Source organism: Anabrus simplex, chromosome 1, assembly GCF_040414725.1.
Source record: "Anabrus simplex isolate iqAnaSimp1 chromosome 1, ASM4041472v1, whole genome shotgun sequence".
NCBI classification, from domain to species: domain Eukaryota; kingdom Metazoa; phylum Arthropoda; class Insecta; order Orthoptera; family Tettigoniidae; genus Anabrus; species Anabrus simplex.
The window spans coordinates 896334573-896355084 of record NC_090265.1 but is presented as its reverse complement, the minus strand read 5'-3'; the positions used below and the strand labels follow the sequence as shown (position 1 = coordinate 896355084).

The following is a 20512-nucleotide window of genomic DNA, read 5'->3' as shown; positions in this document are numbered from 1 at the left end:
CACTATTATCCTTTACAATAACACGCAGTTTCCCCACACACGACAGACATAGTCCACTGTCATTGGAGGGCCTGCCTTTCAAGGTTGTATCAACTGTAATAGCAACAAGAAATCATTTTTATTTATTGTATCTCAAACTAAACCACAATAGCTGTATTCCCCTAGATTGTTAAGATGGGAATGTACTCTCATTTTAGGAATTTGTAGATTAAAAATATTTCAAAGTGACAAATTAAGGTTTTTTTCAAAAGTGTTATAGAGTCAAAATCGTTTATTGCGACATCGCTTTTAACGACGTATTGGATATAACGGCGAAATCTAACGGTCCCGTCTAAATCCTATATAAACACTGCATTTAAAAACTCGCTTAGTACGACATCGCTTATTACGACATATTGCATCAAACGACGTATTTTCGGATAAATGTATCGGATGTAACGTCGAATTTGATATTATTTTGTCTGCTACTTATTTGGGGATTGCTGACAACAATGTAACGCTATTATTATTATTTATTATAGCGTATGATGCTTACAAGGCAATAAGAATTACATTAAATTATATTGTTACATATATACAATTTACAACATTAGGACCACTTTTCAAATATGGGTAGAAAGGTCTGCAATCCATCTAATTCCTTCTGGAGATGCTGAGTGGAGTTCATCCAAGGAGCCGCGATATGCACGTAGAGGGCACTCCTGCACAATATGCTTCATGGTTTGCAATTCAAAACCGCAATCACATTGGAGAGAATCTATCCAACCCCATTGATATAGTGCTGCACCGATTCGATCAGTACCACAACGAATCCTGTTTAACCTTGATCAGACTGTCCGAGGTAGATTAAAGCCAACAAGCCTTGTAGTGGGATCACTCATTGAAAGCAGGCCATGAGGTGTCGAGTTTGACCATTCATCTCTCCAGGCATTTCGGAGATTGAACTTGGTTGACGTAAGATCTACAGCCGTCTTGCAAGCTGGCTTTCTTGATTTCAATCTCGGTTTAGAAAGACGTTTGACATCATGATGAATTGGATGAGCATCATTTTCCAAGATCCTATACCATAGGCGAACAAGAGCTTTCTGTCTCCTAAGATGGGGTGGAGCGATGTTACATAGTACAGGCAACCACTGGGAGGGACTACAACGGAGAGTACGAGGGATGATACGCATGTTACTGTAGACTTCAAATCACTCTGTCTGTTAAACAGTCAAAACAAGCATTGCTGTGAAGATGTCGCAAAAGGAAAGTGTTCAATATTGATGAAAAGTCACACACAATATGGCGATTACAAAATGGGGAAGTAAACGTCAGCTTCGTGAAGGAATTGGTTTCCACAATTTGGAAAAACAGAAAGAAATTCGAAGAAAATTCTTTAAAACTCATGCGGGCCAGATTTATCTGAGCACAAAGATATTGAATAATCTTTACTTAGATCGTTTAAGCAGCAAAGAACAAATAGTAATAATAATAATAATAATAATAATAATAATAATGCTATTTGCTTTACGTCCCACTAACTACGTTTACGGTTTTCGGAGATGCCGAGATGCCGAATTTCGTCCCGCAGGAATTCTTTTTACGTGGCAGTAAATCTATCGACACGAGGCTGACGTATTTGAGCACCTTCAAATACTACCGGACTGAGCCAGGATCGAACCTGCCAAGTTGGGATCAGAAGGCCAGCGCCTCAACCGTCTGAGGCACTCAGCCCGACAAAGAACAAGAACAAATAAGTTGCCGATCAATGGACCTGTTCTTCAAGCGAAAGCCAATGACATTCCTCTCAGCCCCACTTCACAAATACTGTTCTGTAACTACATATTTCAGTTACATTTTCTGAAGTTAATTTATATAATTAACCATGAAAGTATGAAGCCTAAAACTTATAGATAGGCATTTAGCAACAAACAAACCAACAAAACAAACAACAAACAAGCAAACAAACAAAACTAAACACCTAATTGTACGACTATCATCTATAACGAGCATTAATAGGCGATCCCTTCGGAATCCTTATAACCGATTTCGGCTGTATTTGCAATACTAGCTGTATTACCCGGCGCTGCCCGGGTACTTGATTGTTTACTTTTAGGTATTTTATTACCTGTTAATTAAGTGTGAAGCGAATTTTTGTAGATTTCGTTATTGTGACGTTGACTGATACTTTATCCCCTTTCCACCCCCGCGCAGAGGGGATAACACGCATAAATCCATAATCTAAGCCATTCTGGATTTTTTCACCCCTTATCACCCCCGTCCCCATGCCGATGGGGGCTGAACTTGGACTTAAACGACATGCGGAGTGTCACGATTCATCTCAGCGAATCCCCCTGTGGGCGGGGCGGTTGAATAACTCCCACTGTAACCCTGCCTGTCGTAAGAGGCGACTAAAAGGGGCCCCGAGGGCTTCCAACATGGGAGCGTGGGTTAGCGACCACTGGGTCCTTAGCTGAGTCCTGGCATTGCTTCTACTTACTTGTGCCAGGCTCCTCATTTTCATCTTTCCTATCCGACCTCCCTTGGACAACTCTTGTTGCCTTCCGACTCTGACGGTATTGGGTTTCCGAGGGAGTCTTTCATTTTCACGCCCTTCGTGGCCCTTGTCTTCCTTTGGCTATTACCTTCATTTTTCGAAGTCATATCCTATTTTTTTCCCTCTAATTAGTGTTATATAGAGGATGGTTGCCTAGTTGTACTTGCTCTTAAAACAATAATCATAACCACCACCACCACCATCTCTCTCAGCGACCCCGAAACCTACGCATTCGACAATATTTTCGATTATTTTTATATGCCACCCTTTTCCCGTCTCCACCCATAAATGTGGCTTACCCCCACCGTGCTTTTTTCCAGACAGTCATATGTATAGCAGAATCTCTCCTTGGTCTAGCCTGCATTTACGCACGTGCCTACTTCGAACCGCAGGCCTGTATTCTCATCATCATCATTATCTGTTTACCTCCAGGTTTGGTTTTTCCCTCGGACTTAGCGAGGGATCCCACCTCTACCGCCTCAAGGGCAGTGTCCTGGAGCTTCAGACTCTTGGTCGGGGGATACAACTGGGGAGTATGACCAGTACCTCGCCCAGGCGGCCTCACCTGCTATGCTGAACAGGGGCCTTGTGGAGGGATGGGAAGATTGGAAGGGATAGGCAAGGAAGAGGGAAGGAATCGGCCGTGGCCTTAAGTTAGGTACCATCCCGGCATTCGCCTGGAGGAGAAGTGGGAAACCACGGAAAACAACTTCCAGGATGGCTGAGGTGGGAATCGAACCCACCTCTACTCAGTTGACCTCCCGAGGCTGAGTGGACCCCGTTCCAGCCCTCGTACCACTTTTCAAATTTCGTGGCAGGGCCAGGAATCGAACCCGGGCCTCCGGGGGTGGCAGCTAATCACGCTAACCACTACACCACAGAGACGGACAGGCCTGTATTCTACTGTAGAATAATTCTTGAAGTGACGCTGCCATGGTTACGGCTGGTTATTTCTTCATCCGATTCCTAGAGCGGGTTAGTGTGATGGCAATATCTCCATAACGGTTGGTTTTAGGCACGCAGGGCCTTACCGAGTTTTGTTCTTCGCGTCGTGAGGCTTAAAACGAGCTCTTTCTCGTCCTTGTGCGACAAATTCGATATTTCGTCTATATTGGCCTGTAATTACTTTTAGATGAGAATTTTTGATACCTCGGGTTACTATATGTAAATTTTCGTAGGGATATTTAATTGTTTTGGAAATAAAATACAGCCGATGTTACTCACTGGTAATGTAGCTTGCTGTAGGTGAAATAATTTTTTTTTTTTTTTTTTTTTTTTTGCAAGTTGTTTTACGTCGCACCGACACAGGCAGGTCTTACGGCGACGATGGGACAGGAAAGTGCTAGGAGTGGGAAGGAAGCGGCCGTGGCCTTATTAAGGTACAGCATTTGCCTGGTGTGAAAATGGGAAACCACGGAAAACCATTTTCAGGGCTGCCGACAGTGGGGTTCGAACCTACTATCTCCCGAATACTGGATACTGGCCGCACTTAAGCGACTGCAGCTATCGAGCTCGGTGAAAGAATTTTTAAAATCGATTAGGTAGTTGTTGAGTTTATCCATTACAAACAAATATACAAATACTTTTCTCTTTTTAATATTAGTCTATATGAAGGTGAAAAGAAACTAGTTCCTATAGCGCATTATTTACGCAGGAAAACGTGTGTATTTTCATATTTCTCTTCAATAGAGTGTATTGCAAAGTAGTGAGCAATATCTGGGTGATAACACCTAGTTATCTCTCGGTGGTCGAGATAAGGAATAAGGGAGATATATTTCAGTGAAAACATCGACGGCGGAGAGATCATACAACCTGGGTAAGTAACTTATTACTTTATTGTTTCTACCAAGCTCTTTGTCAACATTTCCCACGTGATATCATGTATCATACAATATTGTACTTGGAGCCAGCTGGCCCGTATCTGAACTAGTAGAGGACGAAACTTAGTTTAATGAACTGTATTTTTTACTGACTGCCGCTAACGTTTTTAACTTCCATTGTTTTCACTAGCATTGACAGATATTACATTCTGATTACAAGGAAGTAGATTAGTTTGGGAGAATAAATCCTATGATATCCACCTCCTAGGCTGAATGGATAGTGTCACGGCATTCGGTTCAGAAGGTCCCGGGTTTGATTCCCCGTCGAATTGGGGGATTTTGGGTGCGTCTAGTTAATTTATTTAATTCGGAGATTGGGTGTTTGTCGCAATACACACATCTATATATATAAAATAAGAGTTTTGTCTATACATTGCTCAGAATTTGAAAAGAATGGTATTTCTGTATCGGTCATGTCCACAGTAACAAGAAAATGCATTTTTTACTTTTCCGTAATTTCTGTCTGTCTGTCTGTCTGTCTGTCTGTCTGTCTGATTGTACACGCATCCCGATAAAACTGCTGAAGAGAATTTAATGAAAATCGGTATGTAATGTCGGGTGATGAACCACTACAAGCTCGGCTATAAATTATTTTATTCACGCTGAGTGAAATGGTAGTTTATGGTAAGGCCTGAAATGTAATTCTCAAATAAGTTATTTATATTATTAGTGGTCGTATCGATAAATACTACATAACTAACCTAACTTTAGTTATGTCGTAAGTTAGTAGTAGTTATGTAAGAAGTTATTAAATTTCCGATCACTTATGTCTTTTACATTGTTACCGTACCGCATATAATCGGAGATATTCATGAATTTGAATTTTTGTTACTAAGTCCATATCAGCGCCGAGTCACGAGAAAATGGGTAAACAGAATTTAGTGAAATTCGGTATGTAAAATCTGAGAATAAGGAACTACAGTCTACGATATAAATAATTTTGTAAGACACCCTAATATCACAGAGTAGAAAGAATACTAATGTGAAGGCCTGCAATATAGAAAGCGCATAAACTTTATCAACAATAACACTACATTGACCATTGTTTGTTGTGATGTGCTTTTTGTCTTCTCTTTCCTCTCATCCCCGATAGATAGGATTACTGCAGCGTACCGAGGTTTTATTAATTTGCTTGACGTCGCACTGACACAGGTAGGTCTTATGGCGACGATGGGATAGGAAATGAATAGTGGTGTGAAGGAAGCGGCCTTGGCTTTAAGGTACAGCCTGGTGTGACTGATGTGAAAATGGAAAACCACGGATTACCATTTATTTATTTTTTTTGCTTAATGTCGCACCGACACAGGTATGTCTTATGCGACGATGGGATAGGAGAGGTCTAGGAAGTTAAAAGAAGCGGCCGTGGCTTTAATTAAGGTACAGTCCCGGCATTTGCCTGGTGTGAAAATGGGAAACCACGGAGAACCATCGTCAGGGCTGCCGACAGTGGGGCTCGAACCCACCATCTCCCGAATACCATCTTCAGGGTTGCCGGCAGTGGGGTTCGAATCCACTATCTCCCGGATGCAAGCTCACAGCTGCGCGCCCCTAACCACACGGCCAACTCGCCTGGTCGTACCGACTGAAACTGCCTGCCTGTATATTGGTGGGAAGTAGCTAGGGTGTAAGATAACTTTCTTCTTTAGCATGCCATTCCTCTGGTTCATACATTTTCTGATATATCTGGTACGTAACACACTGGTTCATCATAGTATTCGAGCTATACAATCCCTACTCTGAGCCACTGACTGGAATGAGTAGTGTGCATGTTTAACGGAATAATGACAGAGGAGTGTTCACGGCAGTCTGCGACCTGGTTATTCCAGCTCTGGAACTTTGGACTCTTAGATCGGCACCGTACTACTGTTCGTTGAAAGAGAGAAAGTGTGCGGTTTTTCATTTGATCGAGTATTTTATATGATAACATTGCTTTCAATCGCTACATTCCTACTGACGTTTTTATAATGACCTATGTTGAATTCAGTTAGGAAAACCACCAAGTCAGTCTTTCTGAGAATCCCGTAGCGAAGCACGGGTACATCAGGTAGTCTTTAGATAAAACGCCATACTACCAACCATCACACATATCACATATACGCTATAGTGAATACATTCCTCCACAAAGGGCCGATGTCAGTTAGGCCATCCGGCTGTAAAACTAGGCCTGGTCCATATGTTCGCGGCAGTTGATACCCCACCAGGGTTTGGGAAAAGTGGTGGAAAAAGAAAAGGAAGAATAAGAAGACCGATATATTATAATGCAGTAAGTTTCCTTCTATATCATCCGATACGTGATAGACACTAACCAGTAACACACTAACCGTCGAATTCTACTTCAAATTCTATTCTTAAACGGAATTCGCGCCACATTATTATTATTATTATTATTATTATTATTATTATTATTATTATTATTATTATTATTATTATTAAAGCCAGTGAACACGTAATAAAATCTCAACATTACTAAGAACGTAAATTCACATGCTGTATAGAAAAAAACGAAAGGTAATGGTGTTTACATAATTAATACCGTGTAACTGTAACGAAAAATACTAAGAAAAACTGACAAAGGTAAACATAATTAACATAAAATATAGTAAGCTTCTTGAAAGGAAGATATATTAGAGGACCTATCTAACAATCCTCCGTTGATGGTGACTTGAGTTATTTTTACAACTACGGTACTGTATTTAATAAAAATATAATGTTGCTGGCTTTACGTTCCAATGACTGCTTTTACGGTTTTCGGAGACGCCAGTATGCCAGAATTTAGTTCCATAGGAGTTCTTTTACGTGCTAGTAAATCTATGGACACGAGGCTGACGTATTTGAGCACCTTCAAATGCCACCGGACTGAGCCAGGATCGAACCTGCCAAGTTGGGGCCAGAAGGCAAGCGCCTCAACAGTCTGAGCCACTCAGACCACCAACTAGTAAATAAATGTTTACAGAGTTTCCCTTGGTCTTCAGATAATTAATTACTTGTCAATCGAAATATGCATTTCATCAGTTAAATATTTCACATTAAGGTCATGGAGGTGATGATCAAGATATCCCAAAATCCTTACATTAAAACAGCAGCAGTAATAATAACTACACGTAATTATTTCATCAGAATTAGTTTCTAAGATACCAAGTCACACGTTGATACTTAGACTAAGTAAATTCAGTAGTTGTTGACGCGACTCTAGTAAATAAATAAATAAATAAATAAATAAATAAATAAATAAATAAATAAATAAATAAATAAATAAATAAATAAATAAATAACCAGCCTATTTCTTTAACATTGTTCCGCTTGCTATAAATTTTGAGAGACAATGGAGTGTCGAATAAGTAATACTTTATTTTCAATTTCTGCTTTTTTTTGCTTTACGTCACACCGACGCAGATAGGTTGTATGGCGACGATGAGATAAGAAAGGCCTAGGAATGCGAAGGAAGCCGCCGTGGCCTTAATTAACGTACATCCCCAGCGTTTGCCTATTGTGAAAATGGGAAAACACGAAAAACCATCTTCAGGGCTGCCGACAGTGGGATTCGAACCCACTATCTCACGGATGCAAGCTCACAGCTGCGCGCCCCTAACCGCAGGCCAACTCGTCCGGTTTTTCAATTTCTGGGAAACCTAATTATCATATATGATATATTGGGTCTGAATCAAGATGAAAATTGGGTACATGGCCACAAGTTCTTATCTTACGTAAATACGTACGGAGAAGAGTAGCTTCGGCGAACAGCCCTGCATTCGGGAGGCGATAGGCTGGTCGCACCATCGACTGATCTGAGAAGGGTTTTCGTTTTTTTTCATTCTCCTCACTAAGGCGGATGCCTGGACAGTTATTTTTATAGGCCGCGGCCGCTCCTCCCTCAACTTTTCCGCACCTCAAATCGCCGTAAGACATCTTCTGGCCTGAGAGGGCGTCGCCTTGTAGAAGACCCGCCGTACCCAATCAGGGTACGGAATGCAAATTTCTAGTAGTAGTAGTTGTAGTAGTAGTAGTAGTAGTAGTAGTAGTAGTAAATGCGGGATCGTCACGACCTGCTCCTTCTTTTTAAATTGTCGTTTCCGCTTGTATACTCGTACATTCGCCATATGCTCGACATTGTCAAATTCTTGCAGTGTTGTTTCTTTTGTAATTTGTTCTCACAATTAATATACCATACCAGTGAGTCATCATCATCATCATCATCATCATGTAATAGAGGCAAAGCCTTGTCGTTGCAACCATTCTCCTCTGCTGCCCTCTTCACTTCCTGGTACTCCCTGTACTTCATATTCTTTAGGTCTTCGAAGTATGATTTTTGGACCTCCCTCTGCCTTTCTTTCCCATCATTTTTCCCTCAGAAATACTTGTGAGGAACTTGATGTGTCTCAGCTGATGACCTACAACTTTCTTTTTTACCTTTTATCTTTCTTTAACGGGTATCCGGTTTTCATTGACTTTTTAAAAATTTGAAGCTTAGATTTCTTATTAGTCCAGGTTGTTCTGGTGATCCCCCTCCTTTCTCCTTTTAACCATCTGTCAAAATTTCAAACCGTTGCAATAATAAAGTCCAAAGGACTTTGCAAAAGCCTCCCTTGTTTCCATGCTCATGTGCCTGCTAGTTAAAATGTTTTTCCTGGTTTGGAAGCTTCTTTAGCCAATGGTATCCTTTTATTTATTTATATATTTGTTTCTTCAGTGATTATGCTTCCCAAATAGGAGGATGTATTTAATAATATTCTACTATATTCTGCACAAATTGACTAGGCCTATCATTTCACTTGAATCGGTTCATGTTTTTATTTCTTGTTCCAATATTTACTTTACGTCGCGCCGACACACACAGGTCATATGGTGACGATGAAACAGGAATGTAATAATAATAATAATAATAATAATAATAATAATAATAATAATAATAATAATAATAATACATTTTACGTCCCACTACTTTTGACGGTTTTCGGAGACGCTGAGGTGCCGGAATTTAGTCCCGCAGGAGTTATTTTACATGCCAGTAAATCTACCGGCACGAGGCTGAAGTATTTGTACGCCTTCAAATACCACCGGCCTGAGCCAGGATCGAACCTGCCAAGTTGGGGTCAGAAGGCAAGCGCCTCAGTCCTCTGAACCACTGAGCCCGGCGGGGATCTATCTATCTATATATAACATTCTACACATTGATGGGTAAACTGCAAATATGATTTTTTTTTTTTTGATGAGTGAATATTGTCTTATATAGTCTCAGCTATGCCTCAGTTATATTCTTTCTTGGTAACTACAAAATCGAGTTTTTTCAAACTGATATATAAGCTGAATGGCTATGTGAAATATTGATCCATTATGTGTGTGTTCATCCCGACAAAAACTTGGTTACTTAGTTAGGAGGGAGATGTTTGGCTGAAGCACATAACCTTTTCAGTTTTGATAAATTATTCGTGATACATTGAATCTCTTTCCCTTATTCGAGAGGTTGTGACCTACACTACATGGATTCTGGAATCATGGTCATATTTTTGACGTGAATTTGTGTCATAAATCGGGATACCAGTTTGAAATGTTGAAGGAGGTGAGAATAAGGAATATTTTTAAATTTTGTAAAATAAATAAAAACCGCGCACAGTGCAGTCGAGTTACTCGTATGTATACACATGGGTAGGGCAAGAGTATACGCGTCCGCCAATAAGGAAGGTCTTCAAAAATATTCAAGCTCACGACGAGGATTCTATGCACTTTTCGATAGTTCGGTCCCGGTCAGCCAATCTACTTTGAGAGCGTGCAGGGAACACAAGCATTAACCGATTACCTTGTTTTTTATGTTTTTGCTATTTGCTTTACGTCGCACCGGCCCAGACAGGTCTTATGGCGACAATAGGATAGGAAAGGCCTAGGAAAGGGAAGGAAACGGCCGTGGATTTAATTAAGGTACAGCCCCAGCATTTACCTGGTGTGAAACTGGGAAATCACGGAAAACCATCTTCAGGGCTGCCGACAGTGGGGTTCGAACCCACTATCTCCCGGATGCGAGCTTACAGCTGTGCACCTTTAACCGCACGGCCAACTCGCCCAGTTAACCAATTACCAAGCAAGTGGCTGCGCGGTTTGGGTCACGTAGCTAACAGCTTGCATTCGGGGCAGAGTGCGTTCAAACTCCACTGTCGGCAAATCTGAAGGTGGTTCTGCGTGGTTTCCCACCTTAATGAAGCCCAAGACCACGGTCGCTTACTTCTCATCAAAAGAGGATATTGACATTTAAAATTAGTTTTTTAAAACTTGCCATCGTCCATTCTCAAGTCACGAAATAGTGCGACAAATGCTCCTACCTGACTTCTTTGTCCTATCACTGGATGCAAACGAACAATAAGGCGGCGATAAGAGGGGCAGTCCTCCTCCTGAGAAACCATCCTTATGGACAGCAATAAAAGGTCTTTATTTTAAAGTTGTGCAAGATAGGCGCGTACGGTAGAGGTCTGCACGAAAAGGCAGATCATAAGTCCTACCCACTCCCAATGCGGGATGGGATGGGCTGACAGAGAGCGAAAAACAACACGAGACCGGTCAGGTGAAGCGATCGGCTTGTGCGGGCTTGACTGCAGGCACAATGAGGTGTATACGCAGGACTGGCGCTAGGTTATGCGTTTGTGGAAAATTTATGGTGGTCTTGACAGAATGGGGTAAACCACAATGAAAGTATCTGTTTTCAAACAACCTTCAATTTAAACATTATAAAGGGATAGGCATGATATACAGGGTTATTCACCCAAGATGTTGCACGCAAACAGCGTCTAAACTATTAAAGATATCGGTATTCTGTTTTCGTATTCGTAAATGATACCCAGACGTTTGTAAAATAATGGGCTACTTTTTCTCATGGGATGATTAATAACCGAGATATTGATACTAAATCCATATTTTTAAATGGAACGACATAAATACATACAGCTTGCCTACAAGTTCAACTGCGTACAAGTTCAAATATGGAAGTATTTCCAAAATCGGATGCTTACCTTTTAAGATATCAATGAAAACCGCATTTGGGCTTTTGCGTGCCGCATCAGACAGTGTGTGGTCGGTCAAGGACGTATTGGCACGCAAGCTGTTTCCTGGCATTGTTTCTAGCCACAGAACGGATACCAGGCATGTACTGTAAACTGTCGTAAACATAATGTGATGCACCGTAACATACCCTGGGTCTGCAACGTTATTGTATGACTGGTAAACACACAACGGGGAATGGAGATTAAAGTTTCTTCTTGTTTTGTTTTGTTCTGAAATCCATGTGTAACAGGTTGCGCTCAGTTTGACGTCTTTCCCCGCGAATAGGAATGGGAAGGATTTGAAAAAGGACGTCGGCCGTGGCCTATCTCAAAGGTACCAATCAGGCATTTGTCTGGTGTTGAACATGGGACAACATAAAAATCACATTCAGGTCGCATAAAGTACCGAACTGGTTGCCAACACGGTCTCTAAATGTAAATGTCAGCGTCATAACAATTACACTGGCGAGACGTTGTAATGTTCCCGAGCCTACACCCTTGGGAACTTTTCCAGTGAAGTCTACCTCGGACATTGTTCATTTGCTTTCCTAGAAGGAGCTCTTCAGGTGTCCTGTGTTACCTTTATTTCTCAATTCATACAGTAGTATGTACTGTACACTCAAACCAGTGCCAATTATAGCTTTCGTTATGTTCCTTTGAAGTCAAAGTAAATATTTTATTCCTTATAAAAACATCAACCCTCCCTGTCCTGTCATGAGTTCGCCTGTCATGCACACTTTGCGAACCCATCACCTGTGTACGATATGCTTACATGCCCGGTATCCATTCTGTGGCTGGAATCACACCCAGGAAACTGCTTGAGCGTCAGTATGTCCTTGCCCGACTGCATGCTGTCTAATGTGGCATGCAAAACCGCGCGTGCTGTTCTTATTGATATCCCAAAAAGTAACTGTCCGATTTTAAAAATGCCTACATATTTGAACTTGTACGCAGTTGAACTTTTAGGCAAGCTGTATGTATTGGTGTCGTTCCATTTTAATATGGAGTTAGTATCAATATCTCGGTTATTAATCACCCCATGAGAAGAAGTAGCACATCATTTTACAAACCTCTGGCTATCATTTACGAATATGAAAACAGAATACCTATATCTTTAATAGTTCAGACGTTATTTGCGTTTAACATCGTAGGTGAATAACCCTTTATATGAGTTCACCGCTAAAATCAATAAAGAAACAGTTAAGTGCCGTGTGTAGGAAAATGAGCCCTTTCTTATGGTAACAGCTCTATATTATCTTCATGCACAGTTCTGTCCTCGCCTCTGCTTGTCCGCAATTCCATTTGTATCGCCACCGTAATGATGTACAGGACGGGAAGGATCGGAACACGGACAGAATACAGAATGTGTGGTGTAGCGGCGGGCAGGGTAGGAAAGATAGCCCGTGCTTCACAGCAGGATGGGATGAATGGGATGGGAAAATGGGAAGGATTTTCAGAGTTCTAGCGAACGGCAGGCCACTCCAACTCACTCAGCGTGTGAGGGTTAGAGTCCTGATCATCCTGATGAAGCCCCATATTTGCCCAGGACTGACCTTCACTACTCTCTTTCGCTGCGACTGTGGCGATGTAAGAACACACACGCTGGGTTGCTGACCTTGTCCTTTAAGTTGATATTATGTGTTTTAAATGAAGGCAAAAATACGGTACGTTTATTGGCGCTATGTGCGACAGAATTCGTGCTTTTAAGATGCTACTTTCATTGTTCAAAGAAAGCAATTACAGAAGAAAGATTTTGAAGAATTCCCATCTTTAAAACCATAGGAATTCTCCGATTGTAATTCTGATAGTAACTGTGGGGGCTCTTAAATAATTCGACAATGTTTTAGAAATATCGAAGGGATGTCGCCTATATTAAACATTTTCTGACGCCCCTTCCTGTAAATGTAGAGCAGAATCCAGTCATATTTCAAAGAGAACTGATAAGGCTTCAATGTACCGCAATTTTTAAAGATAGGTATTGCAATATTCCAGGCAGATTCCTTATATTTTATAAGAACTTAAAACAGCAAGAGTTCTACGTGCCACTAACTACTTTTGACGGCCTTCGGAGACGCCAAGGTTGAATTTTGTCCCGCAGGAGTTCTTTTACGTGCCAGTAAATCTACCAACACGAGGCTGACGTATTTGAGCACCTTCAAATACCACCGGACTGACCGACTCCTGGTTAAATGGTTAGAGTGCTAGCCTCTGGTCACAGGGGTCCGGGGTTCGATTCGAATTTTAACCATCATTGGTTAATGTCGCTGGCACGGGGGCTAGGTGTATGTGTCGTCTTCATCATCATTCAATCCTTATATCGACGCGCAGGTCGCCTACGGGAGTCAAATAAAAATACCTGCACCTGGCGAGCCGAAAATGTCCTCGGATACTTCCGGCAGTAAAAGTCATACGCCATTTCATTTGCCACCCCAGACCACTCAACCCGACAACTGAAAGAGTTTCCACGTGTCTACGCATTGGCATGGAAAATTAGTTGCTGTGTTTGGCTCTACATATATTTGCGAACTAGGTCGAGTTTGTCCGATGTTGCGCTGGAAGTCGGATTACGCATTCATTCTGCTCGAGCAGTTTTCCCGGACATCACAAAGTTTCTGAAATCAAAGAAATACCAGGTATCGTCCGAATTGCAGAAGATAAAGTACAGTTTATTTTGTAGTATTACTTTTTAGAGATGTATTTTTGTAATACGGGAGTGCCCGCTTGGAATAGCCTAGCGTACGGTAACCCTACCACTAGCACCCGTGATGGGGGAGTTACCTGCAACTTCAGGTCAATCAATCAATCAATCACTGCTAATCTTCATTTAGGGCAGTCGCCCAGGTGGCATATTCCCTAGCCTTTTCTTAAATGATTGCAAAGTAATTGAAAATTTATTGAACATCTCCCTTGGTAAGTTATTCCAATTCCTCACTCCCCTTCCTATAAACGAATATTTGTCCCAATTTGTCCTCTTGAATTCTAGCTTTATCATATTGTGACCTTTCCTACTTTTAAGGACATCACTCAAACTTATTCGTCTACTGATGTCCTCCCATGCCATCTCTCCACTGACAGCACCGAACATACCCTTTAGTCGAGCAGCTCTTCTTCTTTCTCCCAAATCTTCCCAGCCCAAACTTTGCGACATTTTTGTAACGCTACTCTTTTGTCGGAAATCACCGAGAATAAATCGAGCTGCTTTTCTTTGGATTTTTTCCAGTTCTTGAATCAAGTAATCCTGGTGAGGGTCCCATACGCTGGAACCATACTCTAGTTGGGGTCTTACCAGAGACTTATACGCCCTCTCCTTTACATCCTTACTACAACCCCTAAATACCCTCATAACCATGTGCAGAGATCTGTACCCTTTATTTACAATCCCATTTATGTGATTACCCCAATGAAGATCTTTCCTTATAGCTGCAGTCGCTTAAGTGCGGCCAGTATCCAGTATTTGGGAGATAGTAGGTTCGAACCCCATTGTCGGCAGGCCTGAAAATGGTTTTCCGTGGTTTCCCATTTCCACACCAGGCAAATGCTGGGGCTGTACCTTAATTAAGGCCACGGCCGCTTCCTTCCAACTCCTAGGCCTTTCCTATCCCATCGTCGCCATAAGACCTATCTGTGTCGGTGCGACGTAAAGCAACTAGCGAAGATCTTTCCTTATATTAACACCTAGATACTTACAATGATCTCCAAAAGGAACTTTCACCCCATCAACGAAGTAATTAAAACTGAGAGGACTTTTCCTATTTGTGAAACTCACAACCTCACTTTTAACCCCATTTAACATCATACCATTGCCTACCGTCCATCTCACAACCTTATCGAGGTCATTTTGCAGTTGCTCACTATCTTGTAATTTATACAGAATAACATCATCTACAAAAAGTCTTATCTCTAATTCCACTTCTTTACACATATCATTGAAATACATAAGAAAATATAAAGGTCCAATAATACTGCCTTGAGGAATCTCCCTCTTAATTATTACAGGGACAGATAAAGCTTCGCCTACTCTAATTCTCTGAGTTCTATTTTCTAGAAACTTAGCCACCCATTCAGTCAGTCTTTTGTCTAGTCCAATTGCACTCATTTTTACCAGTAGTCTCCCATAATCTACCCTATCAAATGCTTTAGACAGGTCAATCGCGATACAGTCCATTTGATCTCCTGAATCCAGGACATCTGCTTTATCTTGCTGGAATCCTACAAGTTGAGCTTCAGTGGAATAACATTTCCTAAACACAAACTGCCGTCTATCAAACCAGTTATTAATTTCGCAAACATGTCTAATATAATCAGAAAGAATGCTTTCCCGAAGCTTACATGCAATGCATGTCAAACTGACTGGCCTGTAATTTTCAGCTTTATGTCTATCACCCTTTCCTTTATACACTGGGCTACTATAGCAACTCTTCATTCATTTGGTAAAGTTCCTTCATGCATACAAAAATCAAATATGTACTTCAGATATGGTACTGTATCCCAACCCACTGTAGGCAGCAGAGTGAAGTGATGAATGGGGAAAGGATTTTAAGATGGAAAGTATGGTCAGAAAATGGGGGGCGGGGAAAAGGTTCTGAAAATACATAGCCTACAAAAAAGTGCAGAAAAGGTGTTGATGAAATGACGTTACTAAGGTTGAAACCAGTTACATGAACTTTTCTTATCCCATTTACCGGGTTCTAATAATTAATAAACTTGTTATATGGTATTGCACACAACATTTCATTGTTTTTGACAGTAAGTCGCCAGCACTCTGAGCTCAGTAGATTCTTATATAGTGAGAGAAACTCGAGAGCTATAGAAACCAATGCAGCATATCTTTTCATCACTCGTAAAATGAGTTCAGTAAAAGTTGCGAATGTTCCCACATCTGGATTGTTCTAAAAATTTAATTCGAATTTGTCTTTAGCAAATCAAAGTTCCCCCTAACACTCATCAACTTCTTCTAAACTCTGAATCGCATCAGGCAAATACTTGTAGCTATGCTCTGCCAAGCGTTCCAACTCTAGGTCTTTGTTGTTGAGTAATTGTTGGGTCTGCTTGATGGCTTCTGCAACCGTTGAGTCTAGGGCACATATGAATCATTCGATTTTATCAAAATTTTCGTCCAAGATAATCTGTTAAAGCAGCAAAAAATTATTCTGTCTAATCTTTTAAAAACGCACATTAAAGTGGGGGGGGGGGGGGAAGTGCTGAAGCATAAAATAGAAGGGGGAAGGTGGAAACATGCAGTAATTTCACTTAGGTTCACCAGAAACAGCTTTCAATGATTGTTATTTGAAGCCGGTCTGCGGACGAGTATCAGTGCGGCAACCTGCCATGGTTTGAGTTAATTTTAATTTTAATTTCGTGTGGCTATTTCTAGCCGAGTGCAGCCCTTGTAAGGCAGGCCATCCGATGAGAGTGGGCGCCATCTGCCATGTGTATGTAACTGGGTGTTATTGTGATGGAAGATAGTGTTGTATGTGGTTTGTGAGTTTCAGAGATGTAGGGGACAGCACAAACATCCAACCCCCGAGCCATTGGAACTAACCAATGGAGGTTAAAATTCCCGACCCCGGGATCTTCTGAAGCGAAGGCCAGTCATTCAGCCAACGAGTCGGACATGATTTGAGTGATGCTGCTGTATGTTTATAAAACAAAGATCCTGTGCATTTGTTTAACTATGCCATGTGCTATGGCAAGGCCGTTGAGGGTCACATTCGAAACACAATAACTTTCGATTAGGACCGTTCAGTCCAGGACGAAACCCTGCACCAGGGCAAGCCAGGAACGACACATGGTGGGCAACAGTTCGAAGAGCTTTTTGCAAACAACATTCATTGTCCAGTACCTAACTTCACTGAGAGCACAAACGACTATAATTCCCTTTATTTTCAATTCTGAACTGTTTTTGAATGTATAGGATTTTGGAAAAATAAGTAAAATAAATTGATCATGTTCTGCTGACATTCCCTGACGTGCTCTGACGCAGGGACCGTACGCTTTTATTAGAAAGTTCATACACTTCGACCCCTCTATGGGCTACTTCAGTTTTTGTGCAACCTTTTGAATAGCGCGGTATACAGGGACTCTCATAAAAACTAAGACCGTCGAAGCGGCGTTTATACTCTTCGATACGTAAGCTCCAGTATGGCAGGCGCTCGCATAGTTCTTGACCTTGCAATCAGCCTGCACGTGTTCGATCTGGCAAGCATGAGTCGCCAGTCTGAATTTCAGTTGTTAACATGGTGAGACAGTTATCATTGCAACACCGTATTTTCATATGTAAGAGTTCTGGTTTCATCATAATGGTCATGTGAACAGACATAACTCTCGCCATAGGTGTGCAGAAAATCCTAATGGTGTTTATGAAGTCCGTTGTTATGACAGGAAGATTGGTATTTTGTGTGCTGTTAGTACAAGACGAATAATTGGGCCTATTTTTTGAGGTACCAAGATGACATTTTGACAGCGTTCTTCCACCAGTTAACGGAAGAAGAAAAATCGCGTGGGTGGTTTCAACAAGATTCACCCCTTCTCATATAGCAGAAGATTCCCTTCTTACAATCTCGGAAGTGTTTTCAGACAGAGTGATCAGTGATCGTCTGTTTCCCCCTCGTAATCAAGATCTAACAGTGTCTGATTTTTACTTGTGGCGTAAACTGAAAGAAAAAGTGTATCGAACAAATCCTCACACACATTGGAGGAACTGAAAGAAAACATTAGGAAAGAAATCAGAAGCATTACAGTGTTAGCACTCACTCGCTTCAGCCACAATGTGGTTACCAGGTACAATGCCTGTATAACCCAGGAAGGTCGACACTTCCAGCACCTCGTAAAAATTTTCATATAAGATTGCATACACGCTTAAAGCAGGGTGACCGCGCGCGACACATGTTCGGCTGAGGCAGCTGCCGTAACCCAGGGTACAATTACCGTGCGTTCGGTCTTACTTTGTATGAGAGACCCTGTATACTTGTGATGAGAATGTGTGATATACTACAGGAGATTTCTGATTGCAGGCTCCAAGATGCCAGGCCACGAGGACTGGTTGACGATGGAATTCTTAGAAGAAGTGCTGAGGCAGATCGTTGGTGATCCCAAACTCACAGTGACACGAGGAGATGTGAAGGCTGCCGTAGCTGCGGGAGAGAATTTTGGTAGCGTGCTCTACCGTGCTACAACAGAGTACACCCTTTCTAAGCGGAGAACGACTCAGACCTACACGCTCATCATTAAAACGCTGCCCTGTGATGGAATCATAAGGCAGATGTTAGAACTTAGGAAGTTTTTTACTAAGGAGATTTTTATGTACAGATATACAATTCCAGAAATGTATGAAACAATGCAGAAATACTTGTCTCCAGGTACATCGGTGGAACCAATTGCTCCCAAAGAATATCCATGCTCGCTGGAGAACACTATTGTATTGGAAGATCTCAGAATATTAGGCTACAAAGTAGCAGACAGGCGTAAAGGACTCAATCTGGAACACTGCTTAGTGGTCATGAAGCAGTTAGCAGTTTTCCATGCTATGTCGTTTGCTCTTTACAAACGAAACCCTCAAATCATGTTCAATTTCCAGGAGAACATGTATACAGAAGACAATCGACATGCTGTCAAAGGAACAATTGAGCCGGGTTTAAAAGTGGCAGCAGAAGTGGTAGAAACATGGGAAGGATTTGAAAGATTTGGAAGCAAGATCCGTAAACTTGCCGAGACTGCCGTAGATCGTCTGCTCGAATTAATTAAACCTGAAAAGGATAAGTTTCAAGTCCTTAACCACGGCGATCTGTGGGTGAATAATATATTATTTCAGTATTCGTTCACTACAGGGGAAGTGATGACGGCAAGGTTTATCGACTTTCAAATGAGTCGCTTTGTATCCCCCGCGCTGGATCTTCAGTACTTCTTGCACACAAGTCCCTGTGAGGTGGTAAGAACGAGGTGTGTGGATCAGCTGTTGCAGTGCTACCACAGCAAGCTCGACGAAACCCTTAGGACCCTAAAGTGTGAGGCGGACATTATTTCTCTGGAGCAACTCACAAGTGATATGAATGACAAGGACTTTGTAGGGCTCCTCACTTCGCTCACCGTTCTTCACATAGTGCTAGCGGACAAGAACGCCCTGAAGCCAGCGAGCACAGTAGACATCTCTCTACGGAACATGTATTCCGCTCCGAGGTACAAACAGGCACTCCAGAAAGTCTTGATACACTACGAGGAGAAGGGAATGATCTAATCTAGTTTTCCCCAAGTAAATTCCAGAACACTACCAAGACTGGAGAAGGTTTAAGTGTTACAGTAACCGCGAGCTTGTTACAGATGGTCTACTCAAAATAATATAACCTGAGAAGACTTTCACATCCTGGATGGATTGCCAATTTTATACTTCAGTGAGAACAAAGAATATCCGAATATAAGAAACAAATAAAAGGTGTGACGTCTTGTTTTGTTCTAGATCTGTCAAAAGAATATTCAGCAAACTGCAACAATTGTTACAAAAGGACTAATTCAAATTCCATGTACGAGGTAGTATTAAATAGAATTACAGTTTATATCAATTGTAATCTCAAGCATTCCAAACTTAACCCTGTAACGTCCACACTATATTGAGCCATAAATTTGTAACTCGAAATTACTTTTCAACACCTCAGTTCAGCTTCTCATTTTCCAGTTAAATTCCACAATTATGGTAATTGTTTCACTTTTGGTGTGATTCTTTAAACAACTTGAAAAATTCATTCATGTTTTCTTAAGTACGAATGTGTGCATTTAGCACATAGTTAAATATAACTTGAAGCCATTATCGTAAGTTCCCATGAGAATCTTTGGTATGAAAATACGTAGTACGGGCTAACTAATAAAAACGTTCGCTTCATGATTATCAATAATACAGTCTTACAGTTCAATAGTAGGCCTATTTATTAAACCATCTTAATTGTGCGTCCGGCTCCATGGCTAAATGGTTAGCGTGCTAGACTTTGGCACAAGGGATCGCGAGTTCGATTTCCGGTCGGATCGGCGGTTTTAACTTTCATAGATTAATTCCGATGGTTTGGGGCTTGGTTTGTGTG

The 20512-nt window shown here is 41.4% G+C and overlaps 1 protein-coding gene across 1 annotated transcript; it reads left to right on the top strand.

The window, feature by feature from the left end:
- The first annotated feature begins 4318 nt into the window (after positions 1-4318).
- On the top strand, positions 4319-20077 carry LOC136874529 (uncharacterized). Its single transcript, XM_067148169.2, has 2 exons — positions 4319-4355; positions 18458-20077. The coding sequence occupies exon 2, from the start codon at positions 18466-18468 to the stop codon at positions 19675-19677; it is 1212 nt and encodes a 403-aa protein (XP_067004270.1). The 5' UTR covers positions 4319-4355; positions 18458-18465; the 3' UTR covers positions 19678-20077.
- Positions 20078-20512: the final 435 nt, after the last annotated feature.